Consider the following 26,279-nt stretch of genomic DNA (forward strand, 5'->3'; position numbering starts at 1 on the left):
TTTGATGATACTCTGAGGAGTCACGTGATGGGGAAGAGTTGTTTTTTTCTTGGCCACGTTTGATTTCTTGCTTCGCTCTTTATTGTTCTCCTTCCTCTTTAATTACCCTTAGTCTTCTTCTTCCTCTCCCAATACTTATTTTTTTATTTTTTTTTACTTTAAAAAAAGATATAGATATAGATATATATCAACATCGCAGCACTGCATGAACATGCTATTAAATTCAAAAAGAAGAGGTAGAAATTAGAAATCTAAAAAAGAAAGCGGAGGAAGATGAGAGGAAAAAGGTACGAAGGAGTAAACAAACGAAGTGTATTTAAGTAGTAGGGGGCATGTGGGGATTCCCATGACGTAGGGTTTACGTAACGTGACGCGGAATCACCCCATTCCACGTTGTTTCGTTATTGGTCGAGGCTCGCGTGGCGCGGGGCGCGCGGGGTGATGACGCGCGGGCTTCGTCGGAGAAGTCGAGATTGTGAGAGACGCGGTGTCTTGTCGGGCAATGCGTGGTTCTGTAATGGAGAGAGTGGGACTTGGAGTTGAAATGGAAATGTGAAAGCCGCGTCTCTCGGCAAACGTAGACATGGAGGGGTTGGGGCTGGCTGGAATGGATTCCGAGCTGGACGGGCTGAACGCTACGCTGCCCGGACCTGGCGAAATAGACAGCGCCTTGCTCGGCGACATCGACGGTGAGAGAAAGTAGCTGGTGTACATCGAGGGGAGGGACGGACATTGAGAGAAAGAAAGAGTGTGAAAGATTGAAGCTTTGAGGGTACAAGTCCTGTTTCCATGGTTACACCTGGAGAGGGTCCTGACCTTTGCTTCCTTGTTGAGATGTGCAGTCACAACACTACAGTGTCATACAAACTGTAACGTAAAGCCCTACGTCACACAACAAGATGGGTTCATAATGTTATTAATGTTATAAAACTAAAAGTGGAACGTTTGGAGAAAGTGTTAACTGTTATTCGGTGATATTGTTAACCATTCGTCCAGGAGGACTCTCTCTCTCTCTGTCTCTGTCTCTCTTCTGTCTCTGTTTCTGTCTCTGTCTCTCTCTCTCTCTCTCTCTCTCTGTCTCTGTCTCTGTCTCTGTCTCTGTCTCTCTTCTCTCTTCTCTCTCTCTCTCTGTCTCTGTCTGTGTCTCTCTCTCTCTCTCTCTCTCTCTCTCTCTGTCTGTCTGTCTGTCTGTCTCTGTATCTGTCTCTCTTCTCTCTCTGTCTCTCTGCTCTCTCTCTCTGTTTCTCTCTCTCTCCTTCTCTCCTTCTCTCCTTCTCTCCTTCTCTCTTGTTTCTGTCTCTCTCTCTCTCTCTCTCTCTCTCTGTCTCTGTCTGTCTCTGTCTCTGTCTCTGTCTCTGTCTCTCTTCTCTCTCTCTCTGTTTCTGTCTCTCTCTCTCTCTCTCTCTCTCTCTCTCTCTCTCTCTCTCTCTCTCTCTCTCTCTCTGTCTCTCTTCTCTCTCTCTCTGTTTCTGTCTCTCTCTGTCTCTCTCTCTCTCTCTCTCTCTCTCTCTCTCTCTCTCTGTCTCTCTTCTCTCTCTCTCTGTTTCTGTCTCTCTCTGTCTCTCTCTCTCTCTCTCTCTCTCTCTCTCTCTCTCTCTCTCTCTCTCTCTGTCTCTCTCTCTCTCTCTCTCTGTCTGTCTCTCTCTCTCTCTCTGTGTCTCTGTGTCTCTGTCTCTCTGTCTGTCTCTGTCTCTCTATCTCCCCCTCAATATAGCCATTCATCATGTAAACATCCAAGACATCCAAGACACAGTAAACATCCATTCCCCCCCAAGCCCTCTCCCTCCCACACATCTCCCTGCTCTTAAATGTTGTGTGCTCTCAAGTGTTTGTGTGCTTCCCCTTCTCTTGTCTTCTGCTCCCTCTTTTTATATATTTTGTTTGTCTGGTTGATTTGTTTGTGAAGTAAATGTTAGCTCTTTCACGAGCCTCGATTCAGTATACAAAGAAAAAAAACAAACAAAAAAAAAACGGTCACACACAACACTCTTACACTCCTGTACTACGTTCTCCAACTTCAACATTAATGAAGTACATTGAACGGAGAATGGACAAATGAACACGATACATGGCAAACGTCACCCTGCGTTGAGGTAACCACCATGAGCCCTGTGGTCGGATGGCAATGCCAAATTGATGTGTACATACATGCAGATCAAGCTGGCTGTTTGGTCGAGATGTCAAACATTGGCTTCTTTCTTCTTTGGTTTGTGTGAGCTCGAATCTTGTGGACTGTGCTTACTCACTCACCAACCCACATATGGCAAGCATGGCATCGTGGCGACCATTCGTCAACTTGAGTGCAGGCAGTCCGTTGTCCTGCAGTGGTCTGCGATGAGCTGTTTTAGGGATGGTTTGTTTGTACACACACATTGGCCAATTATTAATTTGAATGCTTTCCCTAATTCCTCAAGAAATGTGGCAGCAACACGACCCTGGGTGTAGATTCTTAAGCTTTGCAAATGGTTTCCCTGTTTGTGGCATTTAGAGGATGTTAGATATGGATAAGTCCAATTATTTATGGATTGTGTGATATTCTGAACAATTCCTCCAAGAGGTCACGTCGTCCATATTTATGGCATTTAGAGGATGTTAGATGTTGATGAGTCCAATTTTTATGGATTGTGTGATATTGTGAACCAATCCTACAAGAGGTCGTGTAGTCCATATTTATGGCATTTAGAGGGTGTTAGATGTGGATGAGTCCAATTTTTATGGATTCGGTGATATTCTGAACCATACCTCCAGGAGGTTAACAATTCCATATTTATGGCATTTAGAGAATGTTAGATATGGATAAGTCCAATTTTTATGGATTGTATGATATTCTGAACAGGAGATTTTGGAGACCATATTCATGGCACTTAGAGGATGTTGGATGTTGATGAGTCCTAATGTGATGCTTCCCTTGCATCATTGGATTCATGGCGAAGGTAGAAATCTAACTTATCTTTCATGCTCCTCAAACTATTTTTGCCCCAAACAGGTATGTGAGGCATTGTTATACTGAAACGTCTCAACTACCAGATAACGCGCGATGAAATGTTTACCTTATTAGCTGTTCCCATACTCCTTGGATGTCACCCAGCCTAATAAATTAAGCTGGCTGAATAGTTTACACGAATACATCATCTTGAGCTGTTCGACATTGGCATGATGCATCAATTATTGTTCAGATTACCAGCATACATTCTTCCTCCCTTTCTGCTGCTGCTTCTCCTCCTCCTCCACTTCCTCCCCCTCTGATGCTGATGCTGCTTCTCCTACTCCTCCTCCTCCTCTCCTCTGTTCCTCTTTTGCTTCTTCTTCCGATTTTCCACTTCTTGCTATGGATTGTGTGTCCCATCATATAGGTCTGTGGCTTATTGGGTATGTTTAGTTGGCCCAAGTTTTTCACAAACCGGCTGGCCAGGGTTGGTCTTCCACTGCGCCTTGTATGGGCAGGAACTTGTCATATTTTCAAAGTGACGGCGATAACTCACCGACTTTGTTCATTAAAAGACAACATTGGATCTTCAACCTCCACCAACCAATGTTATCAGACGGGTCCCCGACGTTGGTCACATCCATCCGAGAGACTGTACGCTTTGTGATGGCAACGCCTGCAAAGCACCAGTCTGACAGTTTGTAGTCGGGCCGAGAATCGAACTCTGACACTCAAAGGTAAGTGCACTACCTCTGCACTAACCTTTTCGACGGAATACTTCATTTGTTTGGTAACTGGTCAAAACAGTGTGTAACTAGAACGGCACTTGGTACTGCGGTAGAACTTGAAGCTTCCCCCATTGGTCCATGGTGATATGTTGTTTACACATGGTGTGATATTCTGAACAAAGTCCTAGGTGAATTAACAAGCCATGGTCAGAATGTAGTAATTGGTGCAGAACATTGTAAAAGTAGACATTTTGAAAAAGTGGTATCCGGTAATAATATGAACAAGTGTTTCCGAACCATTCTTTAGACCTTCCTGGAAGAAAACTTCCTGGAAGAATGGTTCTATAGTGAAGCAATATCCTTTAAAAAGGCCTTAATTTCAAATGAGGAACAAGCATTCCACCTTGAGTGGTACTGGAGGAATACCAAGTACGGACAGGGGAAGCTTGAACTTTTGAAGAAGAAGAATATGATTGAAGAATATGAAGAGGCTATAGAGTCTTCCTGGAGTCATCACAGTGCAGCCATCACAGCATGCAGCTCCCCAAGTCTCGGAACAACTTCTCTTTTCAAGTTAGGTCTTGCAACTGCACTGCCTTCTCGTGCAGGGCCATGTCAAAGGTTATGACAGTTGGGTAGTTTTCACCAACTGCCAAGCTCTTCAACTGAGACGCTTGCAACATCACAGTCAGCATGGTAGACCACTCATGTGCGACCTCTGGAAGTAGAAGCAAGGGACCGAATTGAGTCAGTGACTGACTAGATGACTCAAGTGATTTGTAGCCTGCCCAGCCTAGGATACTGCTTTGTGATTCACTGTCGATTGATCTAGACAAAGCAGATGCAATCATCCAACCAAGATTGGTTAGTTCATCGGATTCAGCAACACCTGTGGAACACGCCTTGAATTCCTTCACTGTCTTGACTGGCTTAGGTTTTGGTTTACTGCAAGGCTCGATGGGTACATGATAAGGGACAACCGACAGGTTTTTTTTGCGTCACTAACTTCCAAATTGAGTGCGATTGATTCTCCAGGCGCATCTGCCTTCTGATACGCTGCGGTGATTGTGCCATCTGTGGTGCCTTTGCCATCTACAGTGTCCTCTGCAAAATCTGTATTATCAACAGCGAAGAAGACAAATGTACCTTTCTTGAGGAAAGGTGGTCCATACAATCCATCAAATTGTTTTGTGTTTTCCACAACAGCATTGGCTGTTTCTAGGAGCAAGACACGGCTGCGTGATATGCAGTAGTTCTGTACATGGAGGAGGTCCATCAGCGCATTGTTCCTGGTGTCATGATGTACAGTGAGTGCCAACCCTACAACCTGTGGGTTTTCTCGTGTGTGTGTGTGGTGTCCGAAATGTGTCAGTGGCTTTCTTGGGCACGTGGTGCAATTGTCTCATGGTCTTGAAAGTATACATGATATTTTGACTTATGGTTAATGCTGACCTATCAACTGTCCTGCTCCTCATCCCACCAAAATCCACCGTATAAGGCTGTACAGCTCGGTCGCACATCCTCTCTTGTGCTGGATACTGTAATTTTGTGTGTTTCCTTCTCCTCAGCGAAATTGGCAATGCCTTTGCGTATTAGCTTAACTGTCTTGTATATCATCATTGTGTTGTCCATTTCACTTGTGGCATCTTGCATCATGGAAGTGTAGACCATATCTTCTTCGCTGGCTTCAGGACAGTAAAGAACAGATGGTTTTCTTCTGTCTTTCTGCCTCACTGACTTCACACTTGGTAACTCTATGAGAATTTTGTCCTTTAGCCACTGCCGTGTCAGTGTGGGAGTGTGCTTCTGTGTCCCATTACTACCACCAAGCATAGCTATGTAGGTTTTTTCGATGGCATCCATGGGTAAATGAGCCTCATTTTGGGTTTGATATTCAATGCGATTGATCAGCTCAATCAAGCATGGTACTTGCATTGGTAGATCTGTCTTTGTAGACTTGGCCTGGTTGCTGGCATCATCCCTCAGGACATGGAACACATGTAGTGTACAGCATGGTTTGTGATATCTTGCATCTATCGCATGGGCATCACTTGGTGAGAGTGCATTGCTTAGTCTTGTCATCAGTACTGGATCTTGAGAAATTTCCACAGCTCGTCTAAGTGCCTTCCCTGCGTTTTCAGTTTGTATGGTGAAGACGCTGGTCATCATCTTCTTGACATAAGAAGCAGTGATCCCTTGTCAACGGTTCTGTCGCAGGTCTAGTGTAACCTGCTGAGCTGCCTGGTATTGCTGATTGCTCCATTTCAGAGCTTGTTCTTTTATGCCCACGTTTTTTCACAGCATAGGTTCCTGTAGGCATGGCATGCTGCAAGCGGTCTCTCGCTCGCTGAATGGATATTTGATTTGTGGCATCAGAATAACAACTCCGATGCCACATGGGTTTCCTTTTAATCAATGTTTCTTTGGTAAAGTGTTTGAGGCGTCTTTGGATGTCAACATATTTTCCATCCCATAAGCTGGCTTTCTTCCACTACATCGAGTAGTTTCTGGTATGATTCTGTTCTGGGATATTGAACAAGTGTTCCTTTTCTGGCAGTGGACTCCTGACAAAGAATGCACTGCTTCCAGTCTACTGTGTCCATAGACGACTTGACCGAACTCAACTTGCTGGTTCCCGGGTCTTCACTCATGATGACTCAGGCACTGAAAAGAAAGAGAGCCACCACTATATTAACCAACACCAAGATAATTGTGCACTAGTTGTGTTAACATAAATTTTTACAGTATAAAATTAAATATTGCAAAACTGCTGCTAAAATACTGCAAAATTATTGAAGCATCAGGATTTATAAACACTTTTTTTTCTTAGTTTTTGGTGTTCAAAATCACTAATTTAACATAAGCTTTGGATTGATTGAGCCTGGAAACATAGGATTAGCATTTAGAATGAAGTTTCTACACTACCGGTCAAAAGTTTTAGAACGCCTCAGTTTTTCCAGTTTTTATTGAAATTTACGCAGTTCAATGTCTCAATGTACTCTGAAATTAAGCATAGAACAAATAAACAATTGGAGATAAAAAGAAATCATAGAATCATTTTGTTTAACAAAATTTAATTTAAATTTTTGACTCAACAAAGTAGCCACCTTTTGCAGATATAACCGCCGAACGCACTCGTGGCATTCTCTCCACAATGAAAATCAAATATTGTCCGGGAAGTTCTTCCCAACACTTGCAGAAGTTCCCACAAATGTGTTGCACTTGTAGGTTGCTTTGCTTTCACCCTTCTGTCCAGTTCATCCCAAACCAGCTCGATGGGGTTTAAGTCCGGAGACTGTGCTGGCCATTCCATGATTTGAAGCCTACCGTCTTGCTATTTTCCTCGAAGGTAGTTTTGACATATCCTGGAGGTGTGTTTAGGGTCATTATCTTGATTTAGGATGAACCCCTGACCAACTAGGCATATACCAGAGGGTATTGCATGGCGCTGCAACATTCTGTGGTAGCCCTTTTGGTTCAGGGTGCCAGTCACTCTGTGCAAGTCGCTGACTCTGGATCCAGCAAAAGAGCCCCAGACCATCCTTTCGCCTACTCGACGACATACAAAAACCCTGCGTGATGAACCAAAGATTTCAAATTTTGATTAATCGGTCCATAAGACCTTCCAGTCTTCAGTAGTCCACTGGCAGTGCTTCATTGCCCAAACAAGCCTCGTTTGCTTATTTTGCCATCTTAGCAATGGCTTTCTTACTGCCACTCGACCTGTCAAACCTGCAGCTCGAGGTCTTCTCTTCACAGTTGAAACTGAGACTTGCTTACTTCGACCAGTGTTAAGCTGTGCTTGAAGCTGTTGTCCTGTGAGCCGCCGATCACGCAATCTGTCGACTCTCAGAAACTTGTCTTCTGATTCTGTTGTGGCTTTGGGTCTGCCAGACCTCTTCCTGTCAGAGTTTCCTCCAGTTTCCAATATACTACTTCCTGCAGTGCAATATTGTCCAAATAATGCTTCAGAGGGTAATAACAGTCTGTTCCAATACTGCTTTTATACAGACTGTGGTTTGTAATCAAGTATAGAGCAGAGGTTGGGACACCTGTAGGAATTGTTTGCATCAACTTTCAAGGTTTAATTTACTTACATTGCTGCAGAACAGCTGTAAGTTGTTAACCCATTACTTGTTCCCTGAAGAAGGCCTTTTTTTACAATATAACTGTGCAATTTACATTATTTTCCCGTTTTTGCAAACCTAAACTTCTTTTTTTTAACCTCGAGCAGTTTACTGCTTACCTTTGTACCATTTCAGGTTATTCACTGAACATTAAACTGCGTACATTTCAATAAAAACTGAAAAAATTGAGGTGTTCTAAAACTTTTGACCGGTAGTGTATGTCAATTACAAGCTGAGATATTCGGAAATTCGTATTTTATGGTGGCCATTTTGAAAATCCAAAATGGCGGCTATGCAGGAATCTGGCAAATGTAAACATTGATTTTCATATTCCTGATACCATAAGCTTCTCAAAAATGTACTGGTTTGCTAATCTCCATAAATTTGAACAAAAATACATAGTGAACCTGACTATATTCTGTTTCCTCACTGTCAAGTGAATAATCCGCACCAGTGCAACACTTCCTGAGTGACATCCAACACCATACATAGTAATGTGTATGCATTTTGTACAAACACTTTAATTGGGGACAGTACATTTATTTTCCAAACGAAATACCTCCGCACATGCAAATGAGCACAAAATCTGGGGCTTTCAAAGGTTGATCCAAATTCTGAAGTCACAGTTCCAAAGTTTTTCTCCATTATCTTGAAGCAATGTGAGGCTAGAAATATGACATTCGTCTGTCAAATTTTCTTGAAATTGTGTTGTTTTTTTTACCGATCTGAACATGGCCTAGTCTTCATTCACTTCAGCAGCTTCAGACCTTTACACAAGCGCGAGAGTATCAGATGTCATTGCAGAGTTGAAGGAAACTTTTTTGTTGCTTTTAAAGGGTACACCTTCAATGAATAATATCTCATCTTGCTAGAATTTGCTTCTGGACGTTGAAGATGATACTTTTCAAAAATATGATTCGATAAAATGAATTGTGCAAGATGTAAAGTGACGCCCATGCCAGGGTTCACCTTTCATGTTCTCATCTGAACTCCAGGGTTCACGACGTAGGGGCACTCGGTACAAATCCTATACTGTGTACCATAGGTTTGTCTGTCGTTTACAAATGTCCTTTCAAATGGCGCTAATCTCCAGGAGCACGGACGTCTGCTAATGCCTCTGCCGTCCATGTGATTTATGTACAAGCTCCACTATGAGCCTCTAATGAACATGATAATACAATGAGGATTCTGTTCACTGCTACTTGTCTGATAGTGATTTCCATTACTTGCTTATTATCCAATCATGCCGCCTGGCATACGGAGCCTCTTATGAACATCCGTCACTTTTGTCGGCTTTGGGCCCACGTTCCAATTTTATCACAGGTGACCTTCAATCCTTTCATTTCCTTCTCGATGGTACGTCGCCAGGTCTCTCTTGGTTGTCGAACCCTTCTCTTTCTGACAGATGTCCAGCATATTGCTCTTTTCATGATATCTTCACCCTCAATGCATAACATGTGACCAATCCATCTCCATCTCCTAATTTGTATCTCTTCTATGACGTTTTTTCCTCCATGGTAACCTTTGAACCTCTTTCTTACTGTAGGGGGCCCAAAAATGTGGGAAAAAAAACAAAATTATATTTCTTCAAAATGCCAACAGGATTAGAACAGCACCAAGAATGCTGGGTACCCTTGCTGGTTAAATATAATAGGCAGAGCAAATATAAAAGGTAAAGCAAACATTTATAAAAAGTTGTGTATCTGATATGCTAAGTTAAGTTGCTTTTCGTTTTTCTTTGTTTTTTCCGGTTAAAAAACAATTATTGTGTAGTTTTTATATCAACCTTTATAGCCTTACACTCGGAACGCTTCCCATTACAATTGCATCCTATTACCTACCCCGCTCCTCTCCCACCAACTTTGATGTCCTGTGAAAATTCAAGATGACTAAATAATTTTATAACATCGCTATGCTGTGTGGCTCCATTCAGAGTTGAAATTGTATTTATCTGCAAATAATAAAATCTTTTTTTTTGCCATTCACAAAAGTACCAATAACACCGTCACTCGTTAAACTCAAAAAAAATCTCATCTTTACATTCACCTTCACTCTTTTACTGTTCTTTATCTCCTGTTTGTGGAACTTCGACAGTTCAATTGCACTTCAAGAAAGTGGTGCGTTCCTCATCCCTTCACATGATATTTTCTACCCCCCATGAGCCCTCGGTAATCCAACCATCTTACTTACAGGTTAACCTGTTAACCTCCCCTCCTCACGCCCCTCTTTTAATGTTTGTTCATTCCCTTGTTTATTGTGGCCACCTGTGGACCCATGAACCATCTATCAGCACATTGCTGCTTTACCCCCTGGCACCACGCTCTTCCATGAGCGTATAATTTGCACACCAAAAAGGAACTTTTGCAACTAAGTATGCTTTGCCAGCCTTGGTGGTGTAATGGTTAGAGCATCTGCTCTGATTCTGTGAGGTCGTTGACTCAAACCCTGGTCGAGTTATACCAAAGACTTTAAAAATGCTACATGTTGCTTCCTTGCTTGACGCTCAGCATTCGAAAGAATTGAGCACGGATAAACAACCATAGGTTGGTAATCACAGCGCTTGCTTTGATATCCTAATGGCCTCCTCCTGCGTCAATAGTTCCTTGTAAGGGAACATATTAAATACATTAATGTGGTATTTGCTTGTTGTGGAAGCTTGTATTCTGAGCTGCTGTTTGCAAAAATACAATGTCCTTTTTCCAGAAATGTTGCAGTACATGGACACGCAGGGAACCGATTTTGTTGGTTTATTTGATAACCGGGCAGAACAACCTCCAGCGACACCTCCTGTGAGGGAAGCACCCCTTCTTCCATCGACCCCAATGCAGAACCCTGCCATTCCTACCTGCTTTCCTGTCACTCCCACCCAGCTTCAGATGCTAACTGCAGCCACACATTCACAACAGGTTGGTTTTTAGAGGTACTGTGCATGTTTAAAATGTTTATTCTACCTTTTAGTTTTTAGCAGGTGTTGTCATTTCTTCTTTCTGTTTTTGTCCGTGTGTCTGTCCAGGACATAACTTTTTTTTACCATTTTTAACTTTCATCATCAAATTTTCAACAAACCTTTATTATGAGAATTTAGAGAATACAAATTAATAATTGGGTCAAAATGTCAAAGGGCAGAGTCACAGTGAATACAAATAGGCCTTATCAGCCTGGCCACTGGGCATCAGTGCAAGACAGTTGGGTTTTGTAATCGCTTCCGGGATTCTTTATATATTTACTATTTGAGCTTCAGTGTGTCTGTCTAGGCCATAACGTCTTCACAATTTGAGCTTTTGTCATAAAATTTTCAAAAACAGCTTTATTATGAGAAAAAGGAGAAGACCGAGTAATAAAATTTACACATCTTGTAAGTATTTTCAAGTGTTTTTGTGCTTATTTGTGTGCTTGGTTGTGTGTTTGTTTGTGAATTTATTCGTTACTCTTTCCCTGTTGAACTTTAGCATCTAAATGCCCCAACGTTTGGGTGTCGGCACTTCAGAATCTGGGCAATGTTTTAAGCAGCCATATGTTGGCCTTCATGTCCCTTTCGAGGTCACCAAAAGCTGCTATAAGGTGTATATTGGGATGTGGAGGGCAGGCCGTGCAGCCGCAGGTAAAAGGTAACCACCATGTGGCCAATAACTCCATAGCGTTTCAATTTACAACATGTCCCAAAACCATGATTGGTATGAGGAAGCATGCACCAGAGTTGCTCGCGTCACTACGTTCACTTTCCACTTGTACCCCAGGGGCCTTCGTCTTGCCATCACCCAGACAGATGCCCGGCCTAACCCCATATCCTTAAGATGTCAATCAACGTGCTGTAGTCACATGGCAGGTGGTCGGCCTGTTGGCCTCCACTCATGAGGCTCCCTTGCTGAAACAATCTGGTGAGCAGGGTCAGGGTCAGTGTCAGGAAAACGAGTCACATGTCCATACAGCCGCACCTGATGCTCACGGACTATACAGGTAACAACAAATCTCATCGGAATCTTTCTCGACAAACGCTCGTTAGACACAAAGTCCAACCAGTGATAGCCAAGGATTCTCTGAAGAGACCTGGTACCGAAGGAGTTAAGTCTTTTTCTCAGATCCTTGGTCAGAGTCCAAGTCTTACATCCATAGAGAAAGACTGGAAACACCAAGGACCTAAAGACTCAGACTCTTGTCCTCCTGTATGGGTTCCGACAGCACCACATCCCATGGTCCAGTGACTCATCCCACAGTTCAACATCATTGCCATAGACAGGTAGTCGAGATAGCAGCATTCAATATCTCATTGAAAACCTGAATCTTAGTCTTGACCCAGGACACCCGTAATCCCAGTGGCGCCAACTCCACATTTAGTGCCTTTAGGGCCCTATAAAGATGTCCATAGTCTCTGCAAAGATGACTGCATCATCTGTGAAATCGAGGTCAGAGATCTTGACATTCCAAAACGATGCACCACAGTTTGATCTCTCCAACATCCTCCCCAGAATCCAGCCCATACAAGCATTGAAAACTGTGCGGGCCAGTACACACCCCGATGAACTCCAGTAACAACTGGAAATAAGTCAGAGATGTAACCACCATATCTCACAACACTTTCAGTACCAGAGTATAGTTCAGAAATCAGATCCATCAGCGTTGGTGGCACCCCACGAAGATGGATGATCCTCCAGAGGGCATCCCAATTCACTGAATCAAACGCTTTGTGGAGTTCAACATCGGCTACAAGCAGCCCCTGCTGAAACTCCTGCTTGTTTTCGGTGAGGAAAAGAAGAGCAAGGATACGGTCAATCGTTGACCTCATTGGTGTAAAAGTCACTGCTCTGGGCACTAGTGTTCAATCAGATGGTGGCGAACCCTTTCAATAATTATAGCAAAGACCTTGCCCAGCACAGAGGTCAGCGTCAACCTTCGATCGTTTTTGCAGTCCTGGGATCACTCTTCCCTATCCAGAGAGTGGCAATAAGGCCCCTCTTCGAGACAGTTGGGACGATCCCTGCACTCCAAACAGAGCACAGAATTGCATGCAACCACACGAGTACAGCAAATTTCCACCAGACTTGAGAAGTTGCCACTTGAGAAGAAGTGTGGATGCCACTAATCCCATGAGCTTTGTCCTCTATCAACTGGTTCACTACAGCCTGTATTTCCACAAACTAAGGCAGTTCACAGTTGATTGGAGGGTCAAAAAATAAAGATAGTAACACACCTGACATCCAACTCAATAGTTGGTGTGTCAGCCTGGTAAAGCGGCTCAAAGAAAGCGGGCGGGCCTACACTTCAGACTTCTCTGTCAAGGTCTCACCTTCCTCGGGTCCAACTGCAGTACACTCAGGGACAAGCTTTGAGGAACGCAATGCATTGATTCCTCTAAGCAGGACTAAAATCACTTGACCACAGGTGATGCTCTACCCTTTCACAGATTTCTCGCACATAGGCCTCCTAGTCCGCCGTCAGCGAACATACAGTTTTACACCTCAGCTCCCTGAACAGCTCATTCCTGCCATACAGCTCGGCCCTGTGATGCTGACCAATGGTATCTAGTGCACCTGATGAAAGGACACAAGCGACACAAAGTTCCTCTTCACCTGATGGTGGGTTCCAAAACACCCACCAGCAACATCAAGGATGGTAGTCTTGAAGGCACTCCACAATTATTCAGGATCTCTGGAAACACCCAGCTCCTCTAGTATATTATATGTATCCTCCAGTATATATATATGTATATATATATATATATATATATATATATATACGTATATATATATATATATATATATATATATATATATATATATATATATATATATATATATATATATATATATATATATATATATTGTTACGGATCGCGGTTAGATGTTACTTCGACCGAGCGGTGGTGTATTACCGCGACCTAACAGTTATTCCCCGACTGGACCCCGATTCCACTCGAACGTTGGCCAAATCGCGCTATGCTAAATCAATGATGGAAAAGACACAACGACTGGGATAAATGAAACGACGCAAGGGGTACAGTTCTCAAGACCTCCGGAGGAGGATATAATTGGTGGTGAAGAAAAGGGGTAGATTACAAGGTAATGAGGCAAAGACACAGAAGAGATAGGCACTTAGACACAGTCTTATCTTATCCCCGACAGACCACAGACAAACGGAACAAGACTGACTTACACAGGGATTGATGGCAGGGAAGGACAGGTCGGTTGATAGCACAAGGTGCACCTTGGCTCAGGGACAGGATAAAGCACGGTCCAAAAGATGCAGGGAGGTGTCACAGCGCTCGGAGGTGGCGTCCTTCTTGCTTCAAGCTCAGCGCGCATCTGACGTCACCTCTCTCTTCCTGCGCATGCTCAGCGGGGAGTGACACGCCCTCGGCTCGTTGGCTCCGCCCCAGATGGGATCGGTCCGCCGCTTCTATTGGGTGCGGGGGTTACCGGGCTCCGCCCTTGACGAGGAGCTGACAGCGAGCCCCTACCTGGTAACCCCGTCGAGCACATGCTCGATGGCGGCTCGTTGGAAAGGCATGGTGCCCTCCCAACACCCCCGACCAACCAAGCCGGAGTGAGGACGCACACTCCCCGCGCCGCCGCCGCTGTTGTTGTTGTTGTTGTTGTTGTTGAACCGTGAGGAAGAGCTGCGGGGAGGTATTGGGAGGTCCTAAACTTCCTAACGGTGCCATACAATCACATTCTGGTGCAACGAAGAGTCAGAATTAATGGAAACGAGTCCTTAACTGACATAGACTAAGAATAACTAGCAAGATGTCCTAGAGTTGTCTACGTGAGATGCGGTGGACCTGGATGCGACATTTAATGGGGGAAATAGGGGAAGGTCGGGTCTACAGAGTGTTGTTTACAGAAAATGGGACTAGGGAATGGGGGATTGGGGATAGTTGGGAAGTATGGAGGAAATAGGGGAATATTTACAAGCGGATATGGATGGATGTAAATCCCATATCCGCAACAATATATATATATATATATATATATATATATATATATATATATATATTGTTGTGGATATGAGGATTGTATTTTTTTTATTGTGTTGTATTGTAGTAAATTGTTGTGAATTATTGCTTAAGTCTGGACCCTCCTGCCTCCAGTGTTGTATAAAGGTCAAAGGGCGTTCCCGTAGTTAATTCCATAAAGCATACACGTTAGCCAATCATAGATTTCCCCCTGGTTGATAGTTATATTTTTATTATGTGTATTAGGGTAAGGCCTTGTCTCCCATTAAGATGACACTCCATTGCACCAAGTGAAATAGAGTAGATTCCTTTCATTCCCCATTCCCACTCCCAAAACTTTCATTGCCTTTCATCATTGCCAAGCCTCGATTGCCAGTTACATCCCCTCCAAAACCACCATTGAACATGTGCTCGGGTCGGGGAAGAAAGGCGTGCCCGCCCGTCGTCATCAAGGGCGGAGCCAGAGGGTCGCGCGACCAACCAGGGCCGAGGTGAGCACACCGATGGGCGTGTCCTGAAGGCCGGCGGCTTGATCGCCGGAGGCGCTATAAAAGCGCGTGCGCAAGGACGTTGTAGGGTGGAGTAGTTGCTGAGTTGTGTAAAAAGATCATCCAGAGAGAACCAACTGTAAGAGAACCAACTGCGAGAGTACATTGAGATCACCCAAGGAAGCTTTGTACACAGCAACGGCTGATCAAGTGGGCCGATGTTTGTTCCTGAGCTGGTGCTTTTCCGAACAGAGTCCGAGGCTGGCATGTGAGCAAAAGAACATAGAGAACATTAAGGAGATCATCATCCAGGGAAGCACAAAGCCTGTTGTAGTCCTGGCAAAGCACGCGATGTCCACAGCAGCAGCAGCAGCAGCGGCGGCCACAGCAGCAACAACACTCAACAGCCGCTTGGGGCCTGGACGGCAGGTTTGAGCAGGGCCGCGAAGGAACGGCGGCTGCTAAACGCGCCGATCGTGCTGCAGGACCCCTAGGACCTTCCTTTCCCTCCAGCCATGCACCTCCTGCCTTTCCATCCTTTTGGTGTACGTGAGTTTGTTCTGTTTGTTTTGTCCCTGGGTAGTTAATTAAGTTTGTATAAGCTAGCGTTGCACTGTGTCTAATATCTTCTGTATATTATTTTATTATCTTTCCTTCTCCTTGGTTATTTTTGGGTGTAAATATAAATAAATTATATTCGTATTTCCAACCTTTTTGTCTTCTTCTTCTTCACATCCGTGTCGCCTGTCTTTTCCCTATTGAATATCTGTGGCGCGATCCGGCCAACGTTCAGGGATCGGGTTAATCGGGGTAACTGTTAGGCCGCGGTGCCATCCGCTCGGCAAACCAACATCCTTATCCGCGGGCCGTAACTATATATGTATATATATATATATATATATACATACATACATACATACATACATACATACATACATACATACATACATACATACATACATACATACATACATATATATATACAGTGGCCGGAGAAGACATTTCCAGGTAGAGGAAGAAATATAGGAGGCTAACACCTGTTGGAGTAGAGCAGAAGACCGTTTTTCCACCCCCCTCCCAATATACAATCACGTGAAAAACTAAGTACACCCCATGTAAAGTTTTGACTTTTTCAACATATTTCAACATATTTCAACATACAGCTATTTGATGTTCATTTCAACAATATTGAAAGATAAAGGTGATATAATATAACAAATATCATGAAACATTTACATTTTGTAGTCTTTCGGAAGAGGATCAGAGAGCGGTATTTAGGATTGCAAAGCAGATAGCGAAAGAGAGGTGTGATGTGATGGGGGTGAGTTGCTTGAAGGATGAAGTGGGACAAATCGTTGTGGACCCAGATGGAATTAAAGGAAGATGGAAGAGATATATGGAAATGCTGTTGAATACAGAGAATGAATGGGATGGCAACATAGAGAGTAACCCAGTTTTAGGACCGGCAGAGAAGATAACTCAGAAGGAAGTTGAGGAAGCGATAAAAACAATGAAGAGTAGAAAAGCGGGAGGGCCGACGGGAGTTGTGGGAGATATGTTGAAGGCAGCAGGAAGTTGGGGTGTGAAGAAAATTACAGAGATCTGTAATCTGGTGGTGAAAGAAGGCCGCATTCCAGTGGATTGGGAACTGAGTACCCTCATCCCTCCATACAAAGGGAAAGGTGACCCTCTGGAGTGTGGCTCGTACCGAGCGATAAAGTCATTGGAGCATGGAATGAAGGTATTGGAAAGGGTGTTGGAGAGGAGGATAAGGAAGAAGGTGAAGATCGACGAAATGCAGTTTGGATTTATGCCAGGAAGAGGAACGACAGACGCGCTCTTTATTGTGAGGCAGTTGCAGGAGAAGTACATGGAGAAGAGGAAGAAATGGTTTCTTGGGTTTGTTGATCTGGAGAAAGCATTCGATAGGGTTCCACGCGAAGTATTGACATGGGAATTGAGAAAGTTAGAAGTGGAGGAATGGTTGATCAGAGTAGTGATGGCAATGTACAAAAGAGCGCGCACAGCTGTAAGGACGAAGGATGGGAACAGTGGTGAGTTTGAGGTGAAGGTGGGAGTGCATCAGGGGTCGGAACTAAGTCCACTACTATTTGTAGCTGTGATGGAGGTGCTGGCTCAGAACGTAAAGGAGGGTTTGCCGTGGGAGTTGTTGTATGCAGATGATCTGGTGTTGATTGCGGAAAGTATGGATGGACTGAAGGAAAAGATGAACAAGTGGAAGGAATGTATGGAGACAAAAGGTCTGAAGGTGAATATCGGAAAGACGAAGGTGATGGCAAGTGGTAAAGCATGTGGTGAGGTGGAAAGAACTGGGAAGTGGCCATGTGCTGTGTGCAGGAAGGGTGTCGGAGTGAACTCCATTCAATGTACAATGTGCGCTGAGTGGGTTCATCAAAAATGTAGCGGTCTGAGAGGGTCATTAACCAGTGCGGCAGCTACATTTAAATGTAAGGTGTGCACAGAGGGAGCTGCAGATGGAGGAAATGTTGAGTTGGATCTTGGAGACGGCGTGAAGCTGGAAGGTGTGAAAACATTTTGCTACCTCGGAGATATGCTGAATGGAGAAGGTGGATCGGACTCGGCAACGGTTGCTCGAGTGAGATGTGCATGGAAGAAGTTTCGGGAACTGAGTGGCGTGCTGATGAGGAGCGGAGTGTCGTTGAAGCTGAAAGGAAAGGTGTATGCTGCATGTGTGAGAAGTGTTATGATTTATGGGAGCGAGACATGGGTCATGAATGTAGAGCAGCAACGAAGGTTGGAAAGGGTGGAAATGCGAATGGTTCGGTGGATGTGTGGAGTATCGTTGAGAGAGAGGAAGACAAATGATGAATTGCGAAAGATGATGGGAATAGAGCCTGTGATTGATGCTGTGAAGAGGAACAGGTTGAGATGGTTTGGTCATGTGTTGAGGAAGGATGAAAGTGACTGGTTGAGAAGAGTGATGGAAATGAATGTAGAAGGAAGTAGAGGACGGGGAAGACCGAGAAAGACTTGGCTAAAGATCGTGGAAGACGAAATGCGGGCAAGGGGGTTAACAAGGAGAGATGCAGAAAATAGGGCAAAATGGAGAAGATTGTCATGGGGACCGCAAAGCTAACCCCCGCTCGAGCAGGGAAAATGGCCTTAAAATGCATGTTGTTGTTGTTGTTGTTGTATTTACATTTTGTAGTCCATTGTATAATTTAAATAAACATAAATGCAAATTTCGCATGTGGAAAAAGTAAGTACACCCTTGGCTCTAATAGGTGGTATTGCCTCCTTTGGCAGAAACAACCTCAAGTAGGCGTTTCTTATAACTGTCTATCAGTCTCTGACATCGACTGGGAGAAATTTTTGCCCACTCCTCCATGCAGAATTCTTTCAGCTGTGCGGTGTTTGAGGGGTTTCTTGCATGCACAGCTCGTTTCAAATCCCCCCACAACATCTCGATCGGATTAGATCCGGGCTTTGACTTGGCCATTCCAGAACCCTCCATTTCTTTCTTTTCAGCCATTCCTTGGTGGATTTACTGGTATGTTTAGGGTCATTGTCATGTTGCAAGGTCCACCTTCGGTTGAGCTTCAACTTTCCGACAGATAGCCTCACATTATCCTCAAGCACCCTCTGGTACAATGAAGAATTCATAGTGGATTCTCTGATGGTGAGCTGCCCAGGTCCTGATGCAGCAAAGCTGCCCCAAACCATAATATTTCCACCACCATGCTTTACAGTTGGTATCAGGTTCTTGTGGTCAAATGCTGTCTTTGGTTTTCGCCAAACTTGTCTTCTGGTACTGTGGCCAAATAGCTCTACCTTTGACTCATCTGTCCAGAGCACATTGTTCCAGAAGTGCTGGTCTTTGCCTAGGTGTTCATTGGCAAACTTTAGTCTTGCCCTGATGTTCTTTCTGGACAGCAAAGGTTTCCTCCTGGCACACCTCCCATGTAGATCAAATTTGTGCAGCCTCTTTCTCATGGTAGACGCGTGCACTTTGACATCAACAGTGGCAAGAGCTACCTGTAGGTCCCGTGATGACATTCTGGGGTTCTTAGAGACTTCTTTCAGCATCTTGCGGTCTGCTCTCGGGCTGAACTTGCTGGGGTGGCCTGACCTGAACAAGTTGGCAGTTGTTTGGAATCTTCTCCACTTGTAGATGATCTTCCGGACAGTCGAATGATTTATTTCAAAGTGTTTGGAGATCTTTTTAAATCCCTTCCCAGACTCGTAGGCATCTATAACGTTCTTTCTGAAGGCCTCAGAGAGCTCTTTTGATCTAGGCATGGTGACGCCGCACACTTCAACAACAAAGAGCAAACCAAACTAAATGTCTATGGTTTAAATAAGACAGGTTCCTCCAAGATCCTCTCTAACGATGTTCTAATCATTTGCACCTGAGCTCGTGCACCTGATTCAAATTTTAGGTATTTGAAGTAGTGATAAATGTAGGGGTGTACTTACTTTTTCCACATGCGAAATTTGCATTTATGTTTATTTAAATTATACAATGGACTACAAAATGTAAATGTTTCATGATATTTGTTATATTATATCACCTTTATCTCTCAATATTGTTGAAATGAAGATCAAATAGCTGTATGTTGAAATATGTTGAAAAAGTCAACTTGACATGGGGTGTACTTACTTTTTCACATGATTGTATATACTGTGTAATGTGTATGTATATATTGTTGCGGATATGAGGACTGTATATTTTTTTTGATTGTGTGAATTATTATTATTGGTTATTCTGCGCCTCCTGCCTCCGGAGCTGTGTAAAGGTCAAAGGGCATCCCATAATTAGTCCATAAAGCATCCACACCACAGCCAATCATAGAATACCCCTGTTCAATAGTTATATCTTATTCTGTGTTTTAGGGTAAGGCTGTGTCTCCCATTAATAGAAGTACTCCATTGCACCAAGCAAAAGAGATAGATTCCCTTCATTCCCATTCCCAAAACCTCCATTCCCCCTTTTCGTCGATTGGCAATTACCTCCGCTCCAATTACCGCCATTGACCACGAGGCAGGGTCGGAGAAGAAAGGCGTGTCTCCACCTCGTCATAGAGGGGAGGAGTGAGCCAGCCCCACTCGACCAACCATGAGCCAGGGGTTTGGCTAGGGAGGGCGGAGGAAGAGCTATCGGGGAGGTTCGCAAAGGTGGAGGGGCGGGGCCTATATAACCCGCAGCGCGACGCTCCCCAAGCAGTCGAGCTTTGAAGAAGAAAGAGATGAGTACGGAGCATTGAGATGAGAAGAGGCTGCGCTTTTAAAGAGAGGCGCTGAGAGGAGGGAATGAGCAGGCGTGACCGCAGCTAAAATCCGCAGCGCGACGCTCCCAAAAGAGAAGCTGAGACAAGCTTTAGGAGATGAGCTTTTACCGGCAGAGAAAAGGGAGCCCAAGCCGTTGAGAAGAGAGAGGGTCCAAGAAGCAGAGCTGAGTTGTGTGGTTTTGGTCGTCAGTGGTTGCGTTGTGGTGGTCAGTGGTTGCGTTGGTTGCGTTGGTTGCGTTGAGTTGTCGGTGGTGAGGAGTGATTGGACCAAGAGAACATAGAGAACATCCAAGGAGAGGACATCCCAGAAAGCACAAAGCCTGCTGTAATCCTGGAAAAGCACGCGACGTCCACAGCAGCAGCAGCAGCGGCGGCCACAGCAGCAACCACACTCAACAGCCGCTTGGGGCCTGGACGGCGGTTTTGAGCCGGGCCGCGAAGGAACGGCGGCTGCTAAACGCGCCGATCGTGCTGCACAATACAACTCCAAGCCATCCTCTCCTTCCAGCCAATTCCTGTCATCATTCCCCGTGTGAGTCTGTCTTTTGTTTGTTCTGTCCCTGGGTTAATTAAGACTGTAGGTAAGCTAGCGTTGCACTGTGTATCTAATCTCGTCTGTAAATAAACGTGACTGCTTTCTTTTTGCTTGTGTGTATAATAAATCCAATTACTCTTCTGTCCGTCTTCTCGTCTTATTCCTTTTCCTCTTTGCATTCGGTCGTTTTAGAGTTTTCCAGATTGGGCAGCTGCGGTGCGATACGGCCAAAGTTTGGGGTGAATCGGGTGAGTTGGGGAAGAATCGGGGGAACTGTTAGGTCGCGGTCATACCAACCGCTCGGTCAAAAATAACATCTTAACCGCGACAGTAACAATTGGTGTCAGAAGTGTCGGATTCGGACCTGAAGCGTTTAACGCGCTCAAAATTACAAAGTAGCCGAAATTTGCTTTTGTTTTACAAAAACCCGAATTTTGGAAATCGCGCCATGGCTGGTCAAGGCGATCGGATGCCGGTGGGTGAGCTAGAGGAGGGGTTAGGAGTAACCCAGGATCAAATGGAGGGGAGCAATGAGGAGGCGGTTGAGGGAGTATCAGACGCACAAGATGGCGTCCTCGCGCACGTGGGTGTAGCGGCACCAAATTTTGCCGCGCCCGTGACCGTAGCAGTACCAAATTGCGCTGCGCCCATGGTCGCGGCAGCCAAGCCAGAGATGCCAGAGTACATGCGAGTCTTTATGATTCAAATGATGGCAAAAATGGATGCTCAGGGGGAGCGATTGGAGGGCCAAATGGGGGTAATGGGGAATCGGATGGATGCTCAGAGTGAGCAAATGAGGGCTGATAGTGAGCAAATGAGGGCTGATAGTGAGCGAATGGGGGGCAACATGGGAGAAATGGGGGGCAAAATGGGAGAAATGGGGGAACGGCTAGAAGCTAAATTTGAGGGGTTAGACAATGGGATAAAAGAGGTGAAAAATGGGTTAATGGGGTTAGAAAATAGGATGGAAGACAAATTGCGGGAAATAGGGGAACAATCTGCCAGGGAAATCAAACGAATGGGGAACCAGATAGAGGAGGTGCAAATCGGGTTAGAAAGTAAACTGGATGCTCAGAGGGATGAATTGGGACAGATGAGGGTGGCATCTACAAAAGAGATGGAGGAGATGAAAGAGGGGATACGACGAGGTGTAAGTGAGGAGGTTTCGGGGCTACGCGAGGAGGTAAAGCGAGGGGAGAAGCGTATGGAGAAAGAGGTAAGAAATAATACGGCAAAGTTACAAGGGGGGATAGAAGATCTGACGGAGGAGGTGGAACAGCTGACAGAGGGACAGACGGAGATAGTGGAGCAGGTTCAAAAGAACACTGCGGTACTAGGAAGGTTAAAGGCGACACAAAAAGAAATTAAAAATGACTTAATAGCGACACAGAGGCAATGTCAGATGGTACGTGAGGGACTGACAATGAGGTTGGATGAGGTGACAGAAGTAATGGAGACAAAGGACCGGCAGGTGAGGATGCACATAGAGACGGTCACGGTAGCCTTAGAGGACGAACTTGAGGAGACGCACCGGGAAATAAAAGAGGTGAAGCAAAAATTAGAGGAAGTGGAAGAAGAGGTGAGTGAAATTAAGAAGAGACGGACAGAAACTAAGAGGGAGATAAAGGAGGAAGTCATGGAATATGTACAAGGTCTGTGTTCAAATCATGATGGTCTGCTCACTAACCAAATAAAGGGTTTGCAGGTGGCAAAAGAGGTGCGGAGACGAGGTGCCAAGGTGAGTGGCGAAATATTCGGCAATGTATATGATGTGAGGAAAGCTTCAGTCGGCTTGGGGGTTGCTATGGATCCGGGTGTTCGTGAGAGGCCATTGGTGAAGCATGTAACAGGTCGGGTGTGCAAAAAAAGAGGTGAGCGAGAATGTCCGACCATGGGGTGTGTGAGGAAAAAGTGCGCGCCGACCAGTGAGTGTGCTGTCGAGAGTGAGTCGGTCGTAGCGCGTGTGCGAGGGGGTACATGGAAGCGCGGTGTGGTAAGTGTTACGGAGGAAGTAACGAAAGAGTGTGCGCAAGAGGATGCGCGAGAAAGGTGTGTAACGGACAGGTGCATGGGGAAAGAGTGTGCTGTCAAGAGTAAGGGGGAATGCACGCCTGTGGTGAGTGTTACAGAGGGTGTAACGGGAGAGTGTGCGCAAGAGTGTGCGCGAGAAAGGTGTGTAACGGACAGGGGCATGAGAAAAGAGTGCGCTGTCAAGAGTAAGGGTGAGTGCGCGACCGAGAGTGGAGGTGAGAGTAGTAAGAGTGACAAGGAGCGTGAGTTGGTTGTGACAGGTGAGCGAGGATGTACACCTGGAATGGAAGGATGCACACCTGGAATGGTAGAGCGTGAGTGGGAATGCACGCTGGAATTGGTAGTGAGGCACGTGGTTGGGTGTGCGAGTGAAAGCACACCTGTGATTGTCACAGAGGAGGTGACCGAGGAAGGGGCGCGAAGAGGTGTGTTGGTGAGGTGTGCGAGCGACGAATGTGTGCCAAGGTGTTCGGTGGTCAGGTGTGTGACCAAGTCTGTGAGCGGAATGAGTGTACCGAGGTGTGTAAGGAAAGGTACGAGGAGCATGGGAACAGCTGGAGGTATGAGCAAGAAAGGGGTAGCGTATGCGTGTAAGCATGCAGGTGAGGCATCGACGGTAACCGGGTTAGCGGTTAGAGCGACTTATAGCCGAATCGGGCCCTCGGTGCGTGCCGGGCTTCGCGTGCCGCGAGAACCAGCGGGGATCCGAGCCACGGCGGGTTCGAAAGGACCGCCGTACGCGATCCACGCTGGGCCTCGCTTGGAACGGCCGCGTCCGTGCTCCACTGGGCGGAGCGGGCAGCTCGATAGGAAGGGTCGTCATGGCGACCACTTTTTGTTGAGACGTGCCGGCAGGTCGAGATCGGGACATTGGATGGCTCCACGCCGAGGTGGTGCGTGGGATCTCGGCCCGGGTAAGCCCCCGTCCCTGCCCCGAATGCGGGACGTATCCAGCCGCTGGCACAAAACAACCCGCATTCATTGCTCGGCTGTACGAAGCCGAGCTTTAGAAGGGAATTGGCGCACCGAGAGGATCTAATAAGTAGACGAGTGATGAGGTTAGTGTTTTGGACCCAAAATTAGAAAAAGGCAAAATTTGATGATTGGAATAGAATTGGCAGTAATTGGCAAATGTTGGATTGGGTGGATTTGGTGAGCAAAATTGATAGTAGGACCTCCCCGATGTGGTGGGATGGCAAATCCACCATCCCTCACAGGGGGGGGCAAAGGAGCACTAGTTTATGGGGTTGATGGCAGTGAAAACTAGCCCGGGTGGGTTAGGATATTGTGTGTAGGGCCCTAGAAGATGACATTAGGTAACGTTAAGATTAGTTAGTGACAAGGATACCTGTAGTGGGGACGCAGGTAGATTAGAGTGGATGATAATGACGTGGGAGCGCAATAGTTTAAAGGGGCGACTGGGAAGCGCAAGTTTCAGAGGGGAGTAGTTAGATGAGATGATGCCGTGTGTTTGAGGATTGAACAGGTGTGATTGCACAGGTGTGCAACTGAACAGGTGTGTGGAGCAGTGTATGAGGGAGTAGTGGTGATTGCGTGTTGTGTTGACCAAATGGTCCAGGAAGAGGAGGAGGGTGCAGGTGGCACCAGGTGATTGCACAGGTGTGCAACAACAGGTGTATGTGGCTATGTGGAATAAATGGTAGTGTGGAATATCTGGAAGATTGGAATGGATGGTCGTGGAGTGAGTATGGTGGAAAACTGTGGAGTGGAGTGGATGGTGCGAAGGTGTGAATGGGGGAAGGATGGACCCCCATCACGGATACCCGGGGTGGGTAGTGTAAGTGTTAGGTAAGAGGGTATAGGTAAATTGTGGTTGGATATTGGCATCTGTGGTGCGAGTGGAAGAATGGTATTTGGATGGGTGCATTAGTGTTGTGGAAATGGCTGGGCGTGTAGCCTGTTAGTGTGTGTAGTTGGTTTGGGCACTCCACCACTGTGAGGATGTCGGCCAGGTGAGGCCGCAGGTGGGCTCTGGGAGCCGGTAGTTGTGGATGGGGCCCGAGGATCCGGAGGACGGACCCGGGTAGCCCAGTGCCAGAGGGCACCAAGGGGTGACAGAGCCAGGAGGGGCCTTCCCCAGTTAGATAGGTTAGGGTGAGGAGCTAGGTAAGCTCGGGTGGCAACTACAGTGGTGGAGGTGTGCAGGTGGGTAGACCTGCTGGGAGAGCTACACGTCACAGCCCAGAAATTGTGCAAGGGCACCGGGAGATGAATCGGGGGAGTGAGACCCCAAATTGAGAAGCACCACAGTTTGGTCAATGGGAATTGGTTGTTAGAACCCATAGTGTAAGTGGCCAATGGATTGGCAGGGAAAGACCCCGGGTAGTGTAAAGAGTGTTAAGGTCATTTAGAGGATAGTTAGGATTGGAGTCTCCTCGCACCATCTGCATCCACTCACCTGAGATGAGGTAACTCCACACCATGCCATGTTTTATTATTTTTCATTAATGCAAATGTTTTGGATTGTGAGACGCATCATGACGTGGGTGTGACATTGTGCGTAATTCCATCTCTCCCTCCTTATGAGGATTGATGACGAATTGGGTGATGGCAAATTTTGGATAGTGGGGGAGTGAAGACGAATTTGGTATAAGGGAAATAAGGGGAAGACGTGACGGTAGCGACGGATTGGTAATGTGTAGATTTTTGTACATATGGGGTAAGGGCAAGGGTAGTGTAGGTGACAGGGGGGTGACGTACGGTAGGGACGAGCTTTCTCATTTCGCTCTCTGTACGCATTTCGCCTTGCATTGCCTTATTGACGTGTACCCTTGTGACCTTACCCCTCGCTCATTTCTCTTGTCCCCCTTTTGTCTCCCACATGACCTGTGCGCCATGGGGCGCCGAGGGGAGCTTGCGTGAGTCGGCCATTGTGCGCCCGGAACTCTCAGAACCAGCTGTCTGCATCGATGCACCACATTATGGACCACATGTCTGTGGCCGAGCACCACTTATGGACCCCATGGGTTGGGGCATGGCCCCTCTGCTGGAACCAGCCATGAGGGCCCGAAATCTTGCTGGCGGACCTTGGCCACAGGGCACCGATGCCCCACAGGTGAACCACACGTAGTCGGCCCTGTGGGCCATAAATAAAATAAATAAAATGGACACGTTTGGGCAAGCTTTATTGCAAATAGGCCGCCAGTAAGAAAATGAAAGAAAGACAACAACTGGAAGACAATAATAATAACCAGCAGAGGGAGC

General features: G+C 45.8%; 1 protein-coding gene across 4 annotated transcripts in view; it reads left to right on the top strand.

Moving 5' to 3' along the window:
• Positions 1-362: 362 nt before the first annotated feature.
• LOC137434280 (sterol regulatory element-binding protein 1) overlaps positions 363-26,279 on the top strand; it is an 81,841-nt gene continuing 55,924 nt past the window's right edge. For 2 of the 4 annotated variants that reach the window (XM_068127131.2, XM_068127132.2), the window contains exons 1-2: positions 436-689; positions 10,485-10,687. In XM_068127131.2, the coding sequence (XP_067983232.1) occupies positions 584-689; positions 10,485-10,687 (309 nt within the window). In that variant the 5' untranslated portion in view covers positions 436-583. Of the gene's footprint in view, positions 690-10,484; positions 10,688-26,000; positions 26,131-26,279 lie in introns of those variants that run through there. The other 2 variants (XM_068127133.2, XM_068127136.2) reach the window with 2 other exon arrangements.

Source organism: Myxine glutinosa, chromosome 10 (assembly GCF_964187855.1).
Source record: "Myxine glutinosa chromosome 10, kmMyxGlut1.1, whole genome shotgun sequence".
Classification (NCBI taxonomy): domain Eukaryota; kingdom Metazoa; phylum Chordata; class Myxini; order Myxiniformes; family Myxinidae; genus Myxine; species Myxine glutinosa.